General features: G+C 46.3%; 1 protein-coding gene across 1 annotated transcript; it reads left to right on the forward strand.

Annotated features, from left to right (window-relative positions):
- Positions 1 to 7,595: 7,595 nt before the first annotated feature.
- Positions 7,596 to 10,908, forward strand: LOC123145110 (tobamovirus multiplication protein 3). The gene is made up of 8 exons (XM_044564433.1): positions 7,596 to 8,020; positions 8,578 to 8,668; positions 8,757 to 8,809; positions 8,897 to 9,061; positions 9,828 to 9,946; positions 10,166 to 10,283; positions 10,375 to 10,452; positions 10,559 to 10,908. The coding sequence occupies exons 1-8, from the start codon at positions 7,865 to 7,867 to the stop codon at positions 10,655 to 10,657; spliced, it is 879 nt and encodes a 292-aa protein (XP_044420368.1). The 5' UTR covers positions 7,596 to 7,864; the 3' UTR covers positions 10,658 to 10,908.
- Positions 10,909 to 12,703: the final 1,795 nt, after the last annotated feature.

Below are 12,703 nucleotides of genomic sequence, written 5' to 3' on the forward strand. Positions count from 1 at the left end.
AGTCCATTGGGGCGTTGGCAAAGGTGGGGGAAAGAAATCCCATCATTTCCCTTCCCCACCGATTGTTATCCCCCCTTTTAGGGATCTTGATCTTATCCCTTCGGGATATGATCTTATTCCTTCTAAGGGGGGATCTTGGTGTGCCTTGACCAGGGGTGTGGGGCCTTGCCCCCACTACCCACGTTCATGTGGGTCCCCCATGCAGGTGGGCCCCACTCCGGAACCTTTTAGAACCTTCCTGGTACAATACCGAAAAATCCCGAACATTTTCCGGTGGCCAAAATAGGACTTCCCATATATAAATCTTTACCTCCGGACCATTCCGGAACTCCTCGTGACGTCCGGGATCTCATCCGGGACTCCGAACAACATTCGGTAATTGCACACTAATTCCCATAACAACTCTAGCGTCACCAAACCTTAAGTGTGTAGACCCTACGGGTTCGGGAATCATGCAGACATGACCGAGACAGCTCTCTAGCCAATAACCAACAACGGGATCTGGATACCCATGTTGGCTCCCACATGTTCCACGATGATCTCATCGGATGAACCACGATGTCGGGGATTCAATCAATCATGTATACAATTCCCTTTGTCAATCGGTACGTTACTTGCCCGAGATTCGATCGTCGGTATCCCAATACCTCATTCAATCTCGTTACCGGCAAGTCACTTTACTCGTTTCGTAATGCATGATCCCGCGACTAACTACTTAGTCACATTGAGCTCATTATGATGATGCATTACCGAGTGGGCCCAGAGATACCTCTCCGTCATACGGAATGACAAATCCCAGTCTTGATTCGTGCCAACCCAACAGACACTTTCGGAGATACCCGTAGTGTGCCTTTATAGCCACCCAGTTACGTTGTGACGTTTGGCACACCCAAAGCATTCCTACGGTATCCGGGAGTTGCACAATCTCATGGTCTAAGGAAATGATACTTGACATTAGAAAAGCTTTAGCAGACGAACTACACGATCTTGTGCTATGCTTAGGATTGGGTCTTGTCCATCACATCATTCTCCTAATGATGTGATCTCGTTATCAACGACATCCAATGTCCATGGTCAGGAAACCGTAACCATCTATTGATCAACGAGCTAGTCAACTAGAGGCTTACTAGGGACATATTGTGGTCTACGTATTCACACATGTATTACGGTCTCCGGTTAATACAATTATAGCATGAACAATAGAAAATTATCATGAACAAGGAAATATAATAATAACCATTTTATTATTGCCTCTAGGGAATATTTCCAACACCATCTTCGGACAGAGTGGTCCGCCCCGGATCTAAGGCCAGGGCGGGCATGGGAGTCGACCCCTGAACGGGATTCAATGATGAATCCGAAGGGCCTTCTTCGTACGGGTGGGGAGCGGCGGCTGAGGTCGTGAACCCCTCGAAGATCAAGTCCCCTCGGATATCGGTGATGTAGTTCAAACTTCCAAACCTGATCTGGTGACCAGGGGCGTAGCTGTCGACCTGCTCAAGGTGACCGGTCCAGTTGGCACATAGCACGAAGCCGCCAAACACAAAGAGTTGACCAGGGAGAAAAGTCTCCCCGAAAACAGCGTCATCATTGATGACAAGGCGAGCCATCGATCCTTCTATCGACAACACAACGAAACTCTCAATGAAAGCACCAATGTCGGTGTCAAAATCGGCAGATCTCGGGTAGGGGGTCCCAAGTTGTGTGTCTGAGGATGGATGGTAACAAGGGACAGTAGGGACATGATGTTTACCCCAGGTTTGGGCCCTCTTGATGGAGGTAAAATCCTACGTCCTGCTTGATTATATTCGGTGTGTATGAAGGTTACAAGAGTAGATCTACCTCGAGATCGTAATGGCTAAACCCTAACTGTCTAGCCTATGATTATTCTAATAGCCTCTACAGACTAACCCCTCCGGTTTATATACACACCAAAGGGGCCTAGTGTTGTACAGAGTCAGTAAGTAGGGAAGGAAATAACATATCCAGACACCAAACTTGCCATCCACGCATATAGGAGTCCTACCCGGACATGGGGGAAAGTCTTCTGCCTTTATCTTCACAACCCATCAGTCCGGCCCATATCAAATAGTCCAAACACCCGAGGACCCCCTAATCCAGGACTCCCTCACTTGGGAGCCCTAGAAGGTTGGTGATGTCTCGGAGCTCAATCATTGTGGGGTAAAGCTCCGGGCAAGCGTTAGGGTCTCCAATTAGGTTGTGGAGATTGCCCTGAGCAATTTGTACGGGTTACGTTGACCGCCCCCAAGGGTTGCCAAAGTGTACGGGTTCCGTGACCGCCCCCAAGGGTTGCCAATTGTACGGGTTTGGTGACCGCCCTCAAGGGTACCTTAGTGGAATCATGGAATCTTGCATTGCGCAAGGGCGTGAGGAGATTTCGGTGGCCCTAGTGGCTTCTTGGGGAGCATTGTGCCTCCACACCGCTCCAAACGGATATTAGCATCCGCAAGAGTGTGAACTTCAGGATACATCATCGTCCCCGCGTGCCTCGGTTATCTCTTACCCGAGCCCTTTACTTATGCACTTTACCTTGTGATAGCCATAGTGTTTCATGATATATATCTTGTTATCAGTTAGTTGTTTATCTTTCTTAGATAAGTTGTTGGTGCACATAGGTGAGCCTAGCTGTTTTAGGTTTTGTGCTTCACAAATTAAACGCTAGTTTTATTCCTCATTTGTTCAAGCCTAAACTGTAATTATTTTAAAGCGCCTATTCACCCCCCCTCTAGGCGACATCCCACGATCTTTCATCGCGCAACTGGCCTAAGAGTGGTACTCCCCCACCCCTCCCCCCGCCCGCGCCGCCCTCCCCTGGCGGTTCCACGGGGAACCCTAGCCGCATGCTGCCACCCACGAGCGACCTCCCGCCATTTCCCTCGTCTTGCCACCACCATAGGAGCCGCCAGCGAAGCTCGGCTGGTCCCCAGGACGGTGGCAGTAGGGCATCTCCTTCCGCATGGTGGATGCAGCAGTTACGGGCATGAGGGGTGGTGGCGGCGGCTGCTCGAGACATTGCAGCAACACCCACTCTGTGGCACTGCTGCTGCTCGGTGACATGGTGGCATGCCCTAGGGCTGATGGCGCAGGAGTCCTACAGTGGCACGGCAGGGCGGGCCTGATCATGGCAGTCGTCATTGGTGTTGGTAGCGAGTGGCGGCGTCGGTGGGAGCGGCTTGGAGGGTTGGTTGTGGCGGATCCGTTTTGTGGCTGCTCTGAGGTGGTCTTATGAGGTGCTTTGGCCCTGGCCGGGTCACGCTGAGTTTGCATGGGGAGGTGCGGCACAAGGGTCCGGCGGCGAGGATCTGTCGTCGTGAGGTTGGACAAATGTGCGGTGAGAGGCTGCTGCTTGGGCGGCGGGGCAGCCAGTGGGTGGCGTGGTGGAGCAATGCGTAGTGATGGAACAGGAGCGCGCATGCAGCTGTTGGTTCTTCTGCGTTCTCCAGCGGGTGCACGTGCGCGTGGGATCTTGGTCACGGCTGTGAACCAAGGTAGTTCATGGCATCGGTCGGCTTATCTTTGGTCCCTGTCGGCGTGGTACTCGGCAAGGATAGATGGTTCGTGTTGCGTCCGGTGACCCGACTTCTATCGGCGGTTGGGGGATCTAGCAACTAGTGTTGGCCGGTGGCCTTTGCAAGGTGCGGTCGGCTGCTCCGACGATGGGATTCTTCAACTGTGAGTTGGCTCGGTGGTGGTGCTAGGTGGACGCCATGGTGAGATGATGCGTGGATGAGGTGATGTCGTGAGCTTGGGTGAAGAGCCTATATCGGTTGTCGCCATGACCAGCGTTGGCGGTGCCCATGGTCGTCGCTTACCTTCTTGGAGGCATCGTTCCACACCCCTCCCACGCGGATCGTTGCACTCTGGAGGAAAACTTTGATCTTGTTTGATCGGACGATGTCGCTGCCTTGGTGCCCTATTCCTCCTTGGGGGTTTTGTCTTTGCAGCCGAGTATTGGCGAGCGGGCCAGTGGAAGATGGTGGTGTTGGCGTCGAGGCCTCTGTGGCAACGATGATGGGGGAGCAATGTCGGGCACGTGGCTATGGTTGAGGTAGTTGGCTCTTCTCTGGCGTGTCCGCGGGATTGCCTTGGCTGGTTTGTTACTGTGAAGTCAAAGCTGCGGTGGCGGGTCCCAGTGGCGTACGATGAAGGGCAACAGGTTGTTTGTTCGATGATCTTCCGTGGCGCCAGCCATGTCTAGTTCTCCTTGATGACCTACAAGTATAGGGGATCAATCGTACTCCTTTCAATAAGTAAGAGTGTCTAACCCAACGAGGAGCAGAAGGAAATGACAAGTGGTTTTTAGCAAGATAATTTTTGCAAGCACTGAAATTGTCGGTAATGAGTAGTTTGATACCAAGGTAATTTGTAACGAGCAAGTAACGGTAACGGTAAATAAAGTGCAGAAAGGTAGCCCAATCCTTTTGTGGCAAAGGACAGGCCAAAACGGTCTCTTATGATAAGCAAATCGTTCTTGAGGGTACACGGGAATTTCATCTAGTCACTTTCATCATGTTGGTTTGATTTGTGTTTGCTACTTTGATAATTTGATATGTGAGTGGACCGGTGCTTAGGTGCTGTTTTTATTTGAACAAACCTCCTACCTATGATTAACCCCCTCGCAAGCATCCGCAACTACAAGAAAAGTATTAAGATAAAAATCTAACCATAGCATTAAATTTGTGGATCCAAATTAGTCATTTATGAAGCAGCGCATAAACTAGAGTTTAAGCTTCTGTCACTCTAGCAACCCATCATCTAATAACTACTCCACAATGCATTCCATTAGGTCCTAATAAGGTGAAGTGCCATGTAGTCGACGTTCACCTGACACCACTAAAAGAATCACAACATACATATCATCAAAATATCGAACACATATCAAGTTCACATGATTACTTGTAATAAAATTTCTCCCATGACCTCAAGAACTAAAATAACTACTCACAAATGATAATCATGCTCAAGATCAGAGGGGTATTAAATAGCATAATGGATTTGAACATATAGTCCTCCACCAAATAAACCATACAGTAATCAACTACAAGATGTAATCAACACTACTAGTCACCCACAAGTACCAATCTAGGGTTCCGATACAAAGATTGAACACAAGAGATGAACTAGGGTTTGAGAGGAGATGGTGTTGTTGAAGATGTTGATGCAAATTGCCCTCCCAAAGATGGAAAGGTTGTTGGTGATGATGATGACGATGATTACCCTCTCCGGGAGGGAAGTTCCCCCGGCGGAATCGCTCCGCTGGAGGGCAAAAGTGCTCCTGCCCAAGTTCCGCCTCGAGATGGCGGCGCTTCGTCCCGAAAGTCCTCCTCTTATTATTTTTCCAAGTTAATAAATGACTTATATACCAGAAGATGGGCACCGGAGGTGGGCCGAGGATGGAGCAATTAATGCTGAATCCTACCATTAACACAAAACAATACAAGGGAGAACCGAAGCTCGAATGATTCTTGTTCTGTGGTCACAAAGACAGGCCTAACTAGTCGAAAGTGGCTTTTGCATATGAAAGTTACGTATCTTCTCGTTCTGGTTAGTTGATCGTTGGTTTTGTCTGAATGTGTGCCGACGGTGACACAGACCGGTGAGATGGTAACCTCTGTGCTGAATACTCCTTCGGAACTTTCAGCACTCCAAAAAAAAAAAACCCCCGAAACAAACAACTTGGCAACATGTAGCAGAACAATTCAGCAGTTCACGAGTCGCCTGGCGACAAGGTCCGTCTCCCATCGCACTGGCTGCTACACCAACAACAACGCAAGTGCCGTAGAATATTGGCACGATGCTCATCAGGTTTGACCTGCATTGCTAACACGCTGTAGATACTGAGGTTTGTGGTAGGTTAGGAGGTTGGCGAGTTGCGGGCGTGCTACATGCGAACAAAATCAATCAACACATGGTAGGTAATCGCGAGTTACCTGCTAAAAAACAAAGTAGTATGATCATAATTAAGGTGAGTGTTACTTATCAACTATAGTACTCCGTAAATCTGTGGACAGTGGACTGGACGCTGTCTAATTTCCTTTTTTTGGCCAACCAATACATGAAAGAGACAACAAATATCCAATTAAGCTGGACCCTGGACCTGACCGCGTCGGATTATAATAACCAAACACAAAAACGGGTGTTTTCATGACTCGCCCCGCCAACAAGTATCCAAATGCTTATTTCTTCTTCTTCTTTTTTGCGAAAAGGACCTTAGGATTATATTGATGATTTAGATGTAAATACAAAGCACCCGAAAAGTAAATAAATTTACAACGAGGTCCTCAGACCACCTCACGAAGACTACCCTCACCCGAGCGAGTTGAGGGCGTGCCGCTGCCACTTCTCCTGGAGCCAACACCTTCTTGAAGACAACCATGGCAGATGGGAAGTCTTCAACTTTGGCCACCAAGGACCAGCACACCAGAGCAATAGCCATCGCCGAGGAATCAACACGCAAATCCATAGATCCTCCCACACTTGCACACCAGGACCCTACCACCACGGTGATGATGGGGAATACGCCGGCACCACGACGGGGAGGGAAGGGAGAACAAAACTCACAAGGCCAAGACGTCGACGCCGCTTCGCCGCCCTGTTTGATCAAAGAACCCAAGCGATTGTTGTTCTGCTGCGCTGATCCTACGGGGCCTTAGCACGACAACTTCCCGACTGTCTATCAAAACAAGTTTTGCCTGGCTCCGGCGATTGAGGGGCAATGACGGCGGCGCGTCTTCGACTCGCTTCAGTGCTTATAGTCGTCGCTAGCATGGTCTACGGATCTGGATGTATTTTTTTTATTTTTTGTGTTCGTTGTACTGCCATGATCGAAAATGAATAGACCGAAAGTTTTCTCGCAAAAAGAAAAAGAAAGAACCAGGGCGATCCAGAGACTCACGAGGAGCAAATTTATCCTGGTGTACGTCGCTACCACCAGCGGACATGGGATCCAAACTACCGCTTGATACACAGATCAACGGAGAGCAACGCCGCCCTCATGACGGCACCACCAACACCGACACGGGAGAAGGGAAGTGGCAGATTTATTTCTCCAGATCGACGACGAACCCTTCTCCAAATCGACACTGACATGGCCTAATCCTACCCTATCTACACGCCTAAAGAAGATGAGCGAGATCCTCACCTCCTCCCGCCGCCGAAGCAAGCGGGGAAGGCAGGGATCCGCTCCCTCATGCGGCGGGGAGAGGGGCCTCTTGCAGACACTCCTTATTTCGCTTTCGAATCTCTCGCACACTGAGTTGGTCTGTTTATTTCTTCTTCTAAATGTTAAAAATCCGACGTCGGATTTTTAGCTTTTGCCAGCGAACATCTAGATTTGACATATGAAACAGATAAATTTATCACGCCGCCGTGTAAAATTTACCAAGTTCTAAAATAAAACTATCATGTAGTGTAAAAAATTATCAGGAAAATTGTCGTGCTACAGTAAATAATTGTACTCGTTTGATCAGGATCCGACGTACCTGAGGATTCTTTCCTTTCCTTTTCTTTTTAGGACAACAAGAACATAAAAGCTGATGTTTCCCCGGACTCGGATGGGCTCCCGAGCCGGAGTCCTAATTCTAGCCAAGAACGCGGGCGCAGATATAAGCAGAGCGCGGCTGTACCTGCACTACAAAACTGTACCAAACACGTCGGCTCCGATCCAACCTGTGTTCCCCCTCCCGTCCGAGCTACGAAGGTGACGCGAGCCGCCCCTACAAATCCACGTCGCCGCCAGCGGCACCACCAGATTCCCCAAGCCACCCAATTTTTTTGATTCTACTACCGGAGAGGAAGGCCGTCTGTCTCTCTTTTCCAGGGATCTCCGTGCAGCCTGGCGGCGATGGCGGCGGCGGCGCTGGCACCGGCTCTGGCGCCGGTGCCCTTGCCGGCGGCCTTCGCGGGGTGGTGGGAGCACGTGAACGGCTCGCCGGCGTGGCAGGACGGGATCTTCTGGGCCCTCGCCGCACTCTACGGCCTCATCGCCGCCTCCTCCTTCGTAAGCATCCAATCTGTCCTCGGAACAAACCTGTACCCCTTCTACTGCTAGGTTGGTGCCCTGGTGGCAAGGCAAGAGAATATTTGGCAGGAGTACCGATGAATAAATTTGTGATGTCACAACCAGCGATTTCACTAGAGAATAAAGGCTGTTTTTATTTGCTTTGTCGCTTCAGCATAATACTAGTGTTTTGTGTTAAAGCCGATAGTGCCAACGAATAGCATCTCACAGAGCTTTAGATCAATCAAGGGAAAACTGTGATTCCGAATACGGATTGGTGGCCAAGGACCTGTGTTGCTTTCATGCTTATCTCTCTAATCCATGAAAACCTTGGCGGATAAGAATGCGTTGATATCATCCGAATTATGCATATAATTCTATGAACTGTCAACTGTAAATACCTCGGTTCCTTGCAAATGAATAAATAAATATCTTAGGTTCTACTAGTAAGGTTTATACTTGCCACGTGCACATGCCAATGTTTACAGCTTGATGAATAAATTTACTCGAGGAAGAGAAGGCAATATTAAAACTGAGCTATGTTTGTGTATATGCAGATCCAAGTTGCCAGAATACAGCACAGAGTGCCTGAATATGGATGGACAACACAAAAGGTCTTCCAGTTCCTTAATTTCTTGGTTAATGGAGGTACATTGTTCAGTCTCAACTGGGGTAAAACTTGCATCCTCATTTATATCCTGTGTAATGCTAATTTTACTCCGTTGCTAATCTGCAGCAAGGTGTTCCATCTTTGCTTTTCGTCGCCAAGTGCAACTAGTGAACCCTCAGGTTTGGATGCCTTCATTATTTTCTGTCACTCGAATGAAATATTCAATTTGATTGACCAGAGTTCTAATCGTGTTTATTTTATTTCAGATCTTTCAGCATGTTATTCTTGATCTGCCGGGGCTTGCATTCTTCACTACCTATGCAATGTTGGCACTTTTCTGGGCTGAAATATCTTATCAAGCACGTGGTCTAGACACTGATGGCCTCAGATCAGGTTTCTATATTATTAATGGTGTCGTTTATGCAATGCAGGTAAAGTAGTTTTTTTAATATAAATTTGCACTATTTGTTACTCCCTCTGTACCAAAATATAAGACGTATGTAACGTCTTTTGAACTGCAAAAATGTCTTATATTTTGGTACATAGGTACTCCCTCCGTATTAAAATATAAGATGTTTTTGTTGTTCAAATTGAACTGCAAAAACGTCTTATATTTTGGTATAGAGGTAGTAGTATTTTGTATAGTTATACGAGAACTGTCTGACCCTAAACCCTATACATGTCAGGATGTTTTCCCTTTTATCGTACTGGTTTATTTGTGAAAACTCTTTTTAATATGAAAAACTATGATACACTTGACCATCGGTTAGACCAATAGTATATGTGGGTCATGTATGTCATGCATTTCGAGGTTTAACTTTGACCATCAATGAGACCGATAATATATATGGGTTCTGTACTTATCTGCAATGGAAATTATAGCATTGAGGCAGATAAATTATATTGGTGGTCAAAGTTATGTGTGGATGCCGTATGTTTTGTCAGAGGGAGTAGTGGATATCTGGAACAGTATAACAGAAACAATGCATGAAGGTAATAGGGAAATAGTTTGCACTTAGTCATTTATTGTAGTCTTTGATGGTTGATGTTTTTTAATTAAATACTGACCCCTCACATGCCTGTTCTACATGAGTTCTTCTCACTTAACTAACTGCTCTGTTCATCTGTTTTTATTATGTGTGCTCAATCACCGTTTGACTGCCTTGGCTGAAAATACTCGAATACATTTGCTTTCAGGTTTTGGTGTGGGTATTGTTGTGGTTGAATCCAAATCCATCTATGCTTGTGCTTTCAAAGTTATTCATTGCGGGACTGTCATTTTCCGCTGCCCTGGGTTTTCTGCTGTACGGAGGGAGGTAAGAATACCTCTTTCATAAAGTTTGAATTATGATTCATTTAGATCATGTTTACAGTCAAATTAATTAGTGAGGCTAGCCGCAGTCTAGTAACGGTTCTGTAGTTTGGTACTGTAGACTATACCCATTTGGTTCAGGGTTTGATCTATTTAATTATACAATACAACTATAACACTATGGTTACTAACTGTATCCGTGTGCTTCTGATTTGTTTGGCAGGCTATTCCTCATGTTGAAGCGTTTCCCTATCGAGTCTAAAGGGAGGCAACAAAAGCTGAGCGAGGTCGGCAGAGTGGCCACTATTTGTTCCTGTTGCTTCTTGGCAAGATGCGTAATGGTAAGGATGTCTGTCCTCCGATCCTTGAACGAGATTGCAAGTCATATGGTTCATTTCTCACTTTTGCTGACGCACTTTTGTTTTTCTGCAGATGTGTTTCGCTGCCTTCAATAAAGATGCTGATCTGGATGTTCTTGACCATCCAATTCTGAATTTCATATATTACCTCGTATGTGTGACTTTTGCAGCCCATAGTCACCACCTCGTTTTATTTTTTGCCTAGTCTATAAATTGAAACCATCATTGGCATTGATGTTAACCTCTTTTTTCTACAGCTTGTTGAAATTGTTCCTTCGGCTCTTGTCCTGTACATTCTGCGGAGGATCCCTTCGAAGCTAAAGCTCGCACATTACCATCCCCTCAGCAGCGGCTAGAGATAAAAGCGGTGTCCCCTTCTGAGCTGAAATATAGAGATGTTGCTGCAAACATAGCTGATTGCGACCCCAAGACTTAAAAAAGGCTGGTCTATGGTCTGATCGTTCAAAATGTGTACAGACAGGGATCTGAAATCTACGCGTTAACTTACCTTGTGTAGCCGCTAACTTGGTAGTTAAGGGTGCTAATTCCATGTACTTAATTAGAGATAATTGCACGTATAGTCACGGAAGTTGGCGGCAAGGTCCAACATGGTCTTGGATGTTGAGAAGTGATCCAATACGGTCCTGATACAAGGAAATACGTTGCCAATACGGTCCTTGATTTTGGACCGACAGTCCTGGCTCTACTTGTCGCATACGTATCGCGTATTCTCTCGTATGACATGTCTGTACGGGGCCACGCCTGCCAGGGACCCACATGTCAGTGGCGCCAGAAATAACAAAAATAATATGGGCCGGCTTGGCGAGGATCTCAAACTGGCGACCCCGGGCTAAACTTCGCCCTGCGCTAGCCACCACACAAAGTATATTTCTCTGTTCAATATAGGATGCACCGCCTAGTAAATAAATGGCGTAGTCTTTTTCGCTGTAGCACGCACAGACTTGTAGATGCACATGGTTTCGAACCATAATTTTTTTCTTTTCCGTTTTTTCTGCTTCATTTTTATTTACTTCCTTTTCTGTTTATTTTAACGAAATATTTATATGGTAACCGTGTGGTAGATTGCGAAACTGCCACACGCATCCAGCTCCGTCAGTTCCCTCCCGATCTCATTTCTTTCCCGCACGTCCTCCCTGACCGACCTCCCGATTTCTTTCCTTTCCCGCACGCCTCCCGATCTCCTTCCTTTCCCGCACGCACCTCGCCTATGACACTCATTGTTGAACAAGCTAAGAGAAATACTGTTTTTGACATGTTTTTGCCTTTAATATGTTAGCACTGAAAAACTTTTTGTTTCAAGCATCGTGGTAACTTTGATTACTGGGAATAAATTTGTTGAACCCGCCCCCCGGTAATTTCTGTAAATAGCACGATAACATTCACGCCATAGACCTGATAATTTAGATACAAACATCGTGATAACTTTAACCATCGCGGAAGACAAATGTGAAAAGATACCCGATAATTTATGTGTAAATAGATGATAATATACGCAGCGCACATCTGATAACTGAGGTAAAAACACCACGGTAACTTTGACCGTAGGGATTTTTTTTGAAAAGATACTCCAGTATCTTCTGTGTAAATAGCACGGTAGTATATATACCTCCCTCCCCTGGCATTTTTATGTGTAAATAGCATGAAAAACATATGCACTGCGATAATTAAACACCATGATAAGTTTTTGACCTGGGGGGGGGAGGGGAATTTGCTGAAACATACCCCTGATAAATTTTGTGTAAATAACATGATATTTTAGCACTATGGGCTTGATAGTCTACCTAGAATCACCATGATAACTTTTTGTCCCAGGAAAAAGTTATTTAAAACATCCCCAATATTTTTTGTGTAAATAACATGATAATATAAGCACCGCATAACCGATAACTTGCAATATAAACATGATGGTAACTTTTTTACCGAAGAAAAATAAGTTGTTAAAAACATACACTCGCCTTGCGCGTGGGCCTCTTGGATGAACACAACACATGGCGTGCCACGGGAAAGTCACATAATGTTTAGTGTCATGAGGGGAACACGTGCTATAGGCGTGATAAGTTACGCAAAAACATCGTGGTAATTTTTGACCTATGGAAAAAGCTACCGAAACACACCCAGGTTTTTAGGTGCAAGTACCATGATAATATACGAACTGTAGACCCGGTAACTCATGTACAATCTCCCATGGTAACTTTGACCGGGGGGGGGGGGGGAGGTTGATGTACATATACCCTGATAACTTATGTGTAAGTACCACGGTATTTTACACATCAAAGACCTTATAACTTGTGTACAAAACACAGTGGTAACTTTGAAGGGGTGTAGTTGTTGAAGCATAGTACCTAGTACGTTCTATGTAAATAGCACGGTAAGTTACGCAA

The sequence above is a fragment of the Triticum aestivum genome, chromosome 6D (assembly GCF_018294505.1).
Source record: "Triticum aestivum cultivar Chinese Spring chromosome 6D, IWGSC CS RefSeq v2.1, whole genome shotgun sequence".
Classification (NCBI taxonomy): Eukaryota; Viridiplantae; Streptophyta; class Magnoliopsida; order Poales; family Poaceae; genus Triticum; species Triticum aestivum.